The 11,134-nt window shown below is 54.9% G+C and overlaps 1 protein-coding gene across 1 annotated transcript in view; it reads left to right on the top strand.

Moving 5' to 3' along the window:
• The first annotated feature begins 2,181 nt into the window (after positions 1-2,181).
• Positions 2,182-11,134, top strand: part of PELI3 (pellino E3 ubiquitin protein ligase family member 3) — a 10,535-nt gene continuing 1,582 nt past the window's right edge. Inside the window, exons 1-8 of the mRNA XM_011942763.1 lie at positions 2,182-2,340; positions 3,437-3,589; positions 4,141-4,212; positions 6,577-6,706; positions 7,701-7,802; positions 8,560-8,754; positions 9,058-9,246; positions 10,901-11,134. Of these exons, the coding sequence (XP_011798153.1) occupies positions 3,438-3,589; positions 4,141-4,212; positions 6,577-6,706; positions 7,701-7,802; positions 8,560-8,754; positions 9,058-9,246; positions 10,901-11,134 (1,074 nt within the window). The 5' untranslated portion in view covers positions 2,182-2,340; position 3,437. The remainder of the gene's footprint in view (positions 2,341-3,436; positions 3,590-4,140; positions 4,213-6,576; positions 6,707-7,700; positions 7,803-8,559; positions 8,755-9,057; positions 9,247-10,900) is intronic.

The following is an 11,134-nucleotide window of genomic DNA, read 5'->3' as shown; positions in this document are numbered from 1 at the left end:
CCCAAGAATTAAAGAAATAAAGTTTCTATTTTATTCCTTTCTTTGTCCCTTTCTTTGAAGCAACAGGGACAAGATCTAGATTGAAGAGAGAAAAGGGAGGGCTGACAAAGGAATTTCAAAACAATATTGCAAAATCCTATTTCACCACAAGCAAGTATAATTATTATTCCCATTTTACACATAAGGAAACTGAAGCTCAGAGAGATTAAGAAGTTGGAGTTCTTGGAGCAGAGCACTGGATTTAGAGCCAAAAGCCAAGGTTGGAACTTAGGCATCTGCTGTTGGTGTTCTAACTCTCCCTTACTGTCCCTTACTTGAGCAATCCTGCAATCAGGCCCACCCCAGGCTCCCTGAGGCCCAGTGGTCTGGCTGTGCTGCCATGCAGCTCCAATCCCAGTACTGCCCCAGGAGAAATCCCTGACTCCTCGGCGGAGTCTTGGTGATCCTTCTCTGACCTTCCTCCATGCAGTCCAGTGTCAGGTGGAAGCACTGGGGATCCTGTGAAGCATCAGCTCCGCATCAGCCTGGCTTGTGACCTGGGGCAAGTTTTTTCTCCTGCCTGAGCCTCGGCTTCCTGGTGTGTAAACTGGGGATTATAACAGGGATTCAGTATATGTTCGCTGAGGAACTGCTTTGGCAGGCAATGCATTAAAAGCTGGGGGTACACAAGGGAGTGAGGCTGTCCCAGGGTCCCCGGGCAAACCCAGCACAATGGAGGCCTCTGGAGGCATCAGTGAGGGCAGCTATCCTGTGTCACAGGGTTGTGTGACCTGCAGCCTGCTTGGTGGGAGTCTCGCAGGGAAATTCTCTGTGACTAACGAGTATCGTTTCCCCTAAAGGATATGCCGTCGGCTGCATTCTTGTTTCATCTAGCCGCTGGGCCCCAGAACAGTTGGCAAAGCAGTTGGTATCTTTGGTTATTTTTAGGTGGGGGAGTTAGCAGGGTGGATGTGGTAGGGCCCCAGGGGGGTCTGGTAGATTGGGTGCTTCAGGTGCAACAAGTTTGTGGGGGTGGGGGTGGCAGCGGCTCCCTCTCAGGAATGTTCAGGCAAACTCCCAGGAATCCTTCATGATGGAAATCAAAAGCCAACTCCTCTATGCAGTCTTCCTTGATTTTCTCATAAAACACCCCCACCGCCACCCACAAGACCAAAGACTTGGTCTGGAACTATAATCCAGCCTTTAGTTATAGTTCCAGACCAACAGTACTGAGCAATAGGGAGCTTACCTGATGCAGATAAGGTTTCTTTTCGGCACCTCTGAGGCTCCATCCCTAGACAGAAGGATAAGGTACGGAAGTTAGGAGTTGAGACTGAAGCCACTCATACAGCTGAGATTCTCTCTTGGCCCGTTTCTAGCAAACTACAACAAGTAAGTCACTTTTGTAAATCTATTTCCTCATCTGTAAAATGGGCAACTATCGTGCCTGCCTCCCAGGATTAAAGTAAAGAGTTTAATTTGCTCAAAGCACAGCGCACAGCGCCTAACGTAGACTGGTAGATCTCTCGCAAGCCCCAGGCCCAGAAGGGGCTGTGCTCCCGCAAAGGTCTCTTTCCTTTGCTGCATATCGGGTGGTGTGTGCATCCTGGCGGGGCGGGGGGGACTAAGGGGAGGGGGGTGCCCGAGCTGGGCTGGAAGACAGGTCTGCGACTCTGTTCAACTGCAGCAGCTTTCCCCGGCCTCCACCGCTGCCGCACACCCCCTTTGCCTTTAGCATTTTCCTCCTCTCCTCTAATTGCGTGGCGTCCCCAGATGGGAGATGGGGTGTCGGAGCTGGGGGTGGGGAGTCCCCCGGCCTAAGGCTGGGGAAGGGTCCTCCAGTGCCCTGTGAGGGCCCTGACCTACGGTGGGGAAGGGGCGCCCGGGTCTCCGGGAGAACCCCGGAGTCCCCGGAAATGGAGGCGGAGTCTGGGGAGTCTGAAATGGGGGAGGGGTCACGTAGACTACGGGGGAGTCCTGAGCCGGCGAGGAGGGGGCAAGGGAGTCCCTCAGACCGAGTGGAGGGCGGGGCTTCCCTAGTCAGAGGGCGGTGCCAGGGGAGGGGCGTGGTCTCATGCGAAGGGGAGGAGCTCCCCCGACAAGGGCTAAGTATCGCCGCAAGAGGCGGAGTCTGGAGTGAGGCGGGGCTCTCCTAGGGGCGGTGACAATGGGGCGGGGCCTCAGGACAGTGGGCGGAGCGTGGCTCTTCGCGCTCATCCCCCTCCTCCGGCCCCGGGTGTCCCCGTGACGAGGCAGCGCGGAGCCGCCGCGGGCCTGGCCCATCCCGCCGCAGCGGCCCGGGGCCGAGCAGGGGCTAGGCGGTGAGGGAGCGGCGCCCAGCGGGTCCCGGAGCGTGGCCAGGTGAGGCCGCCGGGGCAGAGGGGGCGGGGGCTGCGCCGGGCGGGTCCCGGCGGGCGCGGGGGGCGTGTTTGCGTGTCTGGAGGTGGCGGAGGGAGTGGGTCCGAGGGCGGGCGCCGGTGGCTACTGCGCGCCCGCGCTTCCCTGCGGTCGCGGGTGCGGGTGGTCTCTGCGCCGTCCGGGCCCGAGGAGTGCGGGGCTGTGCGCGCGCGCGTGTTGTGCTGAGGGGCCGCCGGGTGTGAACCTGCGTAGGTGCTGGGCCGCGGTTCTCGTTCTGCCCAACCTGGGCGCGGGGCGCGGGCCTGCCCCGGCGCGGTCCCTCCGGCGCGAGGATGTTTTCCAAACGGGCTGCCTGCGGGAGACGGCTGTGCTGCAGCCCGAGCTCGAGGGGGGAGCGCCGCCCCCACAAGCCTCCTGAGACCCGGGCGGCTGGGGACGCAGACACCTGAGGGAGGGAGGGAAGAGTGCGCACCCAGGAGTCCATTGGCCTGCCCGCAGGGGGAGGCTGAGATGGGGAGACTGAGGCAGATGGATGGTGAGGCGGAGGCGGGCAGACAGGCAGAGACGGGGAATGGGGGGAGACGGCGAAAAGGACAGCGGCTAGGAGGACAGAGAGTCATTGAGAAAGCGGATGGACAGACAGAGGCCTAGATCTCAAAGGGGCAGAAAGATTCAGATGGACAGGTAGATTCAAAGAACCTGTCAGAGGGGCTAAATCAGAGGTCCAGAGGCCAAGAGCCATAACCAGGAACTGAGTCTGAGATGAGGGGTAAGGGCACCCAACTCATGGGGTGCCCCTCTTTGAAGCACATCCCAGACTGGGATCTTGGCCAGAAAGCAGCCTCTGGCCACCCCGAGTTGGTCCATCTCTCTGGCACCACTGAATATCCTGACCCTCTTGACTGTGCCACCCTTCCCTGGTATCCCAGCAACCTCGGGCAGTTTAGAGGAGGCAGAGGGGAAGTGGTTACCATAGCAGTAGAGGTGGTGAAAGGTCACCCTTGCCTTAGCCTGGGCGGTCCTGCAGCAGGCTGGAGCTGGGATTGAGTGGGGCTGGGGTGGGAACCTGCAAAGCTCTTTTCTCTCCCACTCTGCCCAGAATGGTGCTGGAAGGAAACCCTGAAGTGGGGTCCCCCCGAACCTCAGACCTTCAGCACCGGGGGAACAAGGGCTCTTGCGTTCTCTCCTCTCCCGGTGAAGATGCGCAGCCGGGCGAGGATCCCATCAAGTATGGTGAACTCATCGTCCTGGGGTGAGCATCTCTGGCCTAGAAGGGGTGAAGCACCAGACACCCACCCAACGCAGCCAGAACAAGGGCCCCGACCCCTCCTCCCCCGACAAAGTGCCTTCTGCTGTTCGTCCCTCCTCACCTTTCTAGCTGAAAGACGAAATTGACCAAACCCACCTCAATTCATAATTATTGTTTTGTCTTCCCATTTTTCACAAATTACTGTGACAACTCTAACCACCCAACTTCCTGATCAGATGAGAAAAACGTTAACACCAGCTGCCTTTCCTAAAGCACCTAGTGTGTGTGGTGTGGGGTGAAGAACTCTGGTTCTCCAGCAAAACTGCTAGGTTCAAATCCTGCCTCTGCAAATTGCTGAACTTCCCTGTGCCTCTGTTTCCCGTTTTGCAAATGGAGATGTTAATAATCCCTTCCTCAGAGAGTTGTCAGGAGGAATGAATGAAGTGATTTCAGTAAAGTACATAGAACAACGCCCAGCACATATCAAGTGTTCTGGGAGGCAGGCCTGTGCCAAGCCCTTTCATGGACATTATTTCATTTCAATCTTCACAAAGATGCTGTGAGGAAGGAGGTGAGGAAACCGAGGCTCAGAGAGGGGAAGTGACTGGCCCAAGGGCACACAGCTGGTAAGTGGCAGGGCTGGGATTTGGACCCAGGTCTTTCTTACTCTAGGTCTAGTGCACTTTCACTAAGCCACAGCTGACCTGCACGCTGCAGATGAGAAAGCGAAGGCCAGGAGAGAGGAAGCAACATGAACTGGCAGCCGGGCCAACCTCATCCCTTCCTGGTCTTCTCCTGACCAGGATCCCTGCACCATCCACTCAGATCTTTCTCCAGAGACAGACCCTCTTCCTCCTCCCCCATCTAGGTCTCCTTTTGGCCTCTCTCTGCCATCAGTCCTAAAGAAACTATTTGATAAGTTATATTATCATTAAGATTATTTTTTAAAAATGGCTGTTTGTTGACACGTGCTTTTTTTTTTACAAAAAAAAAAAAAAAAAGCAGTAATAGCGAACACTTATCAAGGGCTTCCTATAAATATGCCAGACTCTGTGCTAAGCACTTTTAAATGCTTTGTCTCATTTAGTTCTCAAAATGAACCTGCGGGGTAGGTCCTAAAAAATTAGCTCCATTTTACAGAGGTCATGTGATAGGTGGAAGAGCCAGATTGAAGCCAGGCCCATCTGTGTCCCAAGCCTGTGTCCTGCACTGCCCCACCTCGGGGCCTGCCCACCCCCGCCCCCGGTGTGTGGGAAGAGCTCACAAGGGCAAAAGTGATGTCTCCCTTGGGAGAGCTTGCCTTGAAAAAGCAGCTGCTTTATATCCCAAAGGCAGGACTGGCTTTCCAGCCCAAGGCAAGGCCACTAATGTGGGAGGCTGTAGACCCACGGGTGTGGGCCCTCCTGGCAGCCCCTTTGCACAGCAGAGTCCACATTGGCTGCACATCAGAGCTGGCTGGAGGGCACTGAAAATACACATTGACAGGCCCTCTCCAAGCCTACAGAATCACAGTCACAATGGGTGGGACCAGGGAATGTGGATTTTTTTTTTTTTTTTTGCGGGAGGGGAGACAGAGTCTTGCTCTGTCACCCAGGCTGGAGTTCAGTGTCACGATCTTAGCTCGCTGCAACCTCCACCTCCTGGGTTCAAGTGTTTTTCCTGCCTCAGCTTCCTGAGTAGCTGGGATTACAGGCACCCACCACCATGCCTGGCTAGTTTTTGTATTTTTGGTAGAGACGGGGTTTCACTATGTTGGCCAGGCTGGTCTTGAACTCCTGACCTCAAGTGATCTGCCCACCTTGGTCTCCCAAAGTGCTGGGATTACAGTTGTGAGCCACTGCGCCTGGCCTCATCTGGATTTTAACAAACTCACTAGAAGATTCTGATTCAAGTGGCCTTGTCTGTATTTGGCAGCTCTTTGTCCTGTCACTTCCTGTTCCCAAACCTTCCTGGCACCCCACTGGTTACAAAATAATGTCCTCAGCCTGGAGTTCAGAGCCCTCCCACCAGCGTCATCTCCCCCACATACTTCACCACCAAAGTCACCATTACCTGATCTCATCAGACCCTGCCAGCCTTGGGCCCTTTGCTTAGGGTGAGCCTCCATCTAGAGGGGCTTCTGGAGTCAGAGAGACTGGGCTCGAATCTGGACATTTTCACCTACTAGCCAGAGGCAAGTCACTTTACCTCCCTGAGCCTTGATTTCTCTCATTTGTAAGATGGGCAGAAAGCCACTTGCCTGGCAGGCCGCTGCACAGATTCCATTAGGTGATTGATAGCAAGAAGGCCAGGAACACGGAGGCAGCAGCCCATGGCAGCGATGAGAGCTATGACTCACCTCCTCTGTGCCTCTCACAGCCATCCCTTCCGGACAAGAGATGGAAAGGCAGGTGGAAATTTGACATGTGTGGACATATAGAGGTAGTGGCATTGTGGGTCAGTTTTTCCTTTCGTTTTGGTTTTGAGTAGTGGTGTGATAAGTGACAATTTGCTACAGGTGAACCCTTTCTAGTTCTTCAAAACCCAGTAGAGGTGTTCCCTCTCCCAGAAACCTCATGCTAGGGCCAGAATTCCCTTTTCTTCCTCTAGGCTTATGGCATCCTTGACTTGTGCCTGGGTGTGGCAGGTGGCATCTAGGTTCCTGGAGAAGCTGAGGAAGCCCTCCACTGAGGGCCCACAGCTGATCCGTGGTGCGTCACCTCTACTGCCCCAGTGCACAGCACCCATCCAGGCATGGCTCAAGTGTCCAGGAAATACTTGGTTAACTGAATGTAAGTGCTTTTGAAACTGTTCTGACACCCCCGCCCACTCCCCAAGGTACCAATTTGTTATTGTAGGGTCTTCTAGTTTCAGGTGCTTCTAGAGCTTGTTTATTAAGGTAGGATCTGCCCAGAAGTTGGCAGTTTCCTCCAAGTTTCATCAGGGGTTCACTTTCCCTCTTTCTCTCTCTCCTCTTGCAACCCTTTCTTCTTAACCCCCAACATCTACAGCTACAATGGGTGTCTGGCAAGTGGGGACAAGGGCCGCCGGCGAAGCCGCCTGGCACTGAGCCGCCGTCCGCATGCCAACGGAGTGAAGCCAGACGTCATGCACCACATCTCCACGCCGCTCGTCTCCAAGGCAAGCAACTGACCCGTAGACCTGAGGTCCTGCCCTCCCTGCCCAAGGCCCAGGTCTTTGGCCTTCCAGGTCCTACCTGCCCACAGCCCCCCACCTTAACAGGAGAGCCCACTTTGTGTCATCACTCACTGCGTATTGGGCCACCCGAGAATGGTGATGAAAAATCCTTTGCAGTGTGCACAGTTCTTTACAGTTTGCAAAATGTTTCCTTAACAACCAGACCTTTCTGAACCGTGGCTGCCTCTAAGATGGTGCTGCTTATTTCCATCCAATGGAAATGGGTGGAAATGAGCTGCACCATCTTAGAGGCAGCCAGGGTTCAGCGAGTGGGAGGTGACAGTCATACTGCAATGGCAAAGGAAAAAACCTTTGGCTTTAGAGGATTTGGGTTAGAATTCAGCCTCTGATATTTCCAACTGTGTGCCTTTAGGTCAGTTTCTCTGTGACCTGCAGTTCCTTCAACTCTAAAATGGAACGATAACCCCATTCTTTTTTTTTTTTTTTTTGAGACGGAATCTTATTCTGTCACCCAGGCTGGAGTGCAGTGGTGCAATCTCGGCTCACTGCAATCTCTGCCTCCTGGGTTCACACCATTCTCCTGCCTCAGCCTCCCGAGTGGCTGGGACTACAGATGCGCACCACCATGCCCAGCTAATTTTTTTTTTTTTTTTTGTATTTTTAGTAGAGACGGGGTTTCGCTAGGTTGGCCAGGCTGGTCTTGAACTCCTGACCTCAAGTGATCTGCCCACCTCGGCCTCCCAAAGTGCTGGGATTACAGGCGTGAGCCGCTGTGCCCGGCCTGATAACCCCATTCTTAAGGTGACTGTAGGGCTTAAATCATGTGACACACCCGCTGCACTGTCCACCCTCTGCGAAGGATGGAGCTGCCCCCTTTCTGGAGAGTGGCTGCTGGGCCTTGAGCTCCAGCTGCTGGCTCCAGGCTTACACTTGTCATAGCTGCACACCCTGGCAAGTGACTTTTTTCTCCCCCCAGGCACTGAGTAACCGTGGTCAGCACAGCATCTCGTACACGCTATCCCGGAGCCACTCGGTCATAGTGGAGTATACACATGATAGTGACACAGACATGTTCCAGGTATGCTCAGGCCTCTCCACACACCTCCTGGCCACCAGGCCTCTAGGCTCTGCAAGCATTTCAGGTGAGGCTACAGGATGGGAGGCCATGGGAAAGTTGCTTCCCTCCAGACAAGGAAGCAGGATGTCCCAGTGTGGGCTGTTGACTGCAGAGTCACACAGCAAGTCAGTGGCTGTATCAAGGATCAAACTCAAGACTCCTAGACTGTGGGAGTTCACACAGCTCAGGGGTTCAGATGTGAGAGGCCTAATGTCTGTGTTCAGATTTTGGCTCCATCACTTACCACTGGGTGACTTTGGGGAAGCATCACTTAAGTTCTGTGGGCCTTGGTTTACTCATCTGTAAAATGGGGCCCATAATAGTACCCACCCCACAGGAAGATTAACTTAAGCATTGCATATAAAATGTTTAGCATGGTGGCTGGCATATGGCAAACAGTTACTCAGAAGTTGCTATTTGACCACCCTCTTATAATTCTATCAGCAAATCAACTTGTATTTATTGGATGGGGTGATCCCTAGTGCTGTGGGGGCAACAGAGAAGGAGAAGCTGCTCCAGGCCATGGCTTCTTGGACTTGGAGACCCCACCTGGGAGCCTAGAAGGTCTAAGGAGTTGGTGCTGCCCCCTTCTCAGGGCCTGGCAGCCTCCTTTTTTGGTGACCTTGCATACAGAGCAGCTGCCGGAACTCTGGGTGGGGAGGCCTATGAGAGTCCCCTGTGTACATGCGGTCGCTGCTTGCTTTCCCTGTCCTCACAGATCGGCCGCTCCACAGAGAACATGATTGACTTTGTGGTAACAGACACGTCTCCTGGAGGAGGGGCTGCCGAGGGCCCTTCTGCCCAGAGCACCATCTCCCGCTACGCCTGCCGCATCCTCTGTGACCGCCGGCCGCCCTATACTGCCCGCATCTATGCAGCTGGCTTCGACGCCTCTAGCAACATCTTCCTTGGAGTGAGTGAGCCCCAGGAAGGGACCAACTCTTCATCTGTGAGGCAAGGGGTAGGCTTGGGAGGTGCAGCATCTTGATGTGATGAACCAGCCCACAGTAATCCAAATGATGGTCCTGGCAGGGCTTAGCAACCCCAGCTAACTGATGAGCAAAGTGAGGCCCAGGGAGACGCTTAAGACCTGCAGCTTCAATGCCAGTCCTCTCTGGGCCACCTCTGAACTTGAGGGTAGAGGGGCAGTGCCTCTGGCACGTAGCCTGCTGGGGGGCCCCTGGGGGATGTGATCTGATCCCTTATGTGGTCCCAGGAGCGGGCGGCCAAATGGCGGACCCCAGATGGCCTGATGGATGGACTGACCACCAATGGAGTTCTGGTGATGCACCCGGCGGGCGGCTTCTCCGAGGACTCAGCCCCAGGTGTCTGGCGGGAGATCTCGGTCTGTGGGAATGTGTACACGTTGCGGGACAGCCGCTCAGCCCAGCAGCGGGGCAAGCTGGTAGGTGGCCTACTCTATTCCCCACCCTCATCCTTGCCAGGCCCTCACAAGCTGCCTATCCCCCTTCCCAAGCCAGGAGATGATCTCTAGTCCTTCTGCCCCAGGGAGCCCCAATAGGCTCCATGTTGGGGAATCCCAGGCCCAGGGAGTTCTTAGCATGTGCCACAGACAGGCAGATAGACCAGGGTCCCCAAGCATAGCGTGCATACCACTGGAGGTCCAGGGGGTGATGTGATCAAGGCACACACAGACATACTGTGCAGTCCCAGGTGGCTTCGAGGCTGCTGGCAGCTTAAAAAAAAATCACACCTTCTTATGAGAGTGACAGTGGCCCATGTGTGAGCAGTTTATATCCTAAAGTGTTGGCAGTTGGTAGCATGTCTGTCACATTCAGACAGGTTTAATACTGTTCTCTCTCAGGAGGAAAGGGTCCTTACAGTAGTTCTGACACAGGTGTTAGTGGCAACTCCTTGTGCAGATCAGAGAGCTGAGGTTAGAGAGCCCAGAGTGAGTCCTAGAGAGAGGCAGGGGCTGCCCAAGGTCACGTGGCCATGCTCCTCAAACGGGCCATGCGTTGCTCTTCAGGCATGAGCACATTGGCCAAGGAGATGCAAAACCTCAGAGAAAAGCATGGCTTTTCTTTCCAGAGCGTCAACTCTGTGGGGAGGTCTGGGGAAGCATTGTTTGGTAAAATGATGCATGTGAATGTTTCACAAGCCTACTCTTCTTAAGCAGTATTTGCCACACACTCTTCTAAGTTTTTACACTGAATGATTCATTTATTTATTTTTTTTAATTTTTTTTTTGAGATGGAGTCTCACTCTGTCACCCAGGCTGGAGTGCAATGGCATAATCTCAGCTCACTGCAACTTCCACCTCCTGGGTTCAAGTGATCCTCCTGCCTCAGCCTCCCAAGTAGCTAGGACTACAGGCATGAGCCACCACACCCGGCTAACTTTTTGTATTTTTAGTAGACATGGAGTTTCACCATGTTGGCCAGGCTGGTCTGGAACTCCTGACCTCAGGTGATCCACCCGCCTCAACCTCCTAAAGTGCTGGGATTACAGGCGTGAGCTACCGCCCCAGGCCTCATTGATTCATTTAATGTTCACGAGAACCACTTGAGATGCCAGAAGGTGCAGTCCTTCTTGAGGATGAGGAAACCGAGATGGAGAGAGGTTAAGTTACTTGACCAGGGACAAAGTTAGTCAATGGTAAGGACAGAATTCAGCCTGGGCAGCCTAGCTCCTGAGTTTCTGCTTTTAACTACTACTGGGATAGCTGCTTTGGGCCAAGTACCCAGCATTCCCTGTTAGCTTTGAGCTTAGTACCCAGCATTCCTTATTAGAGGCCTTTCCTGCCTCTGTCAGGAGGAGGGCACTTCAGAAAACATCTTATTTTAGAAAAACCCTGTCTGGGTCCAGACTTCCTGATTAGACAGATGGAGAAACCAAGGCCCATGCCCCGCTGGGAGGGGGGATCAGCATGTGCCTGGGGTGCACCTGCCCACCCGCTTGGCCTCCCAGCCTGCCTTGCCCCTCTGCCCTGCCTGCCCTGCCAGCCAGGGTGTCCTCTCCAGGGAGGCTCCGTGGGATGGACCCGTGGCTCGGCTGGGGCCTCTTGGGCAGTAAGGCCCTTCTACTGCCTCTGGCAGGTGGAAAACGAGTCCAACGTGCTGCAGGACGGCTCTCTCATCGACCTGTGTGGGGCCACACTGCTGTGGCGCACACCGGCGGGGCTGCTGCGGGCTCCCACACTGAAGCAACTGGAGGCCCAGCGGCAGGAGGCAAATGCAGCGCGGCCCCAGTGCCCCGTGGGCCTCAGCACTCTGGCCTTCCCCAGCCCAGCCCGTGGCCGCACAGCACCCGACAAACAGCAGCCCTGGGTC

This window comes from Colobus angolensis, unplaced genomic scaffold, assembly GCF_000951035.1.
Source record: "Colobus angolensis palliatus isolate OR3802 unplaced genomic scaffold, Cang.pa_1.0 Scaffold21, whole genome shotgun sequence".
In the NCBI taxonomy this organism is placed as follows: domain Eukaryota; kingdom Metazoa; phylum Chordata; class Mammalia; order Primates; family Cercopithecidae; genus Colobus; species Colobus angolensis.
Note: the sequence above shows the minus strand (reverse complement) of the source record. Positions and strands in the feature narration are given on the sequence as shown.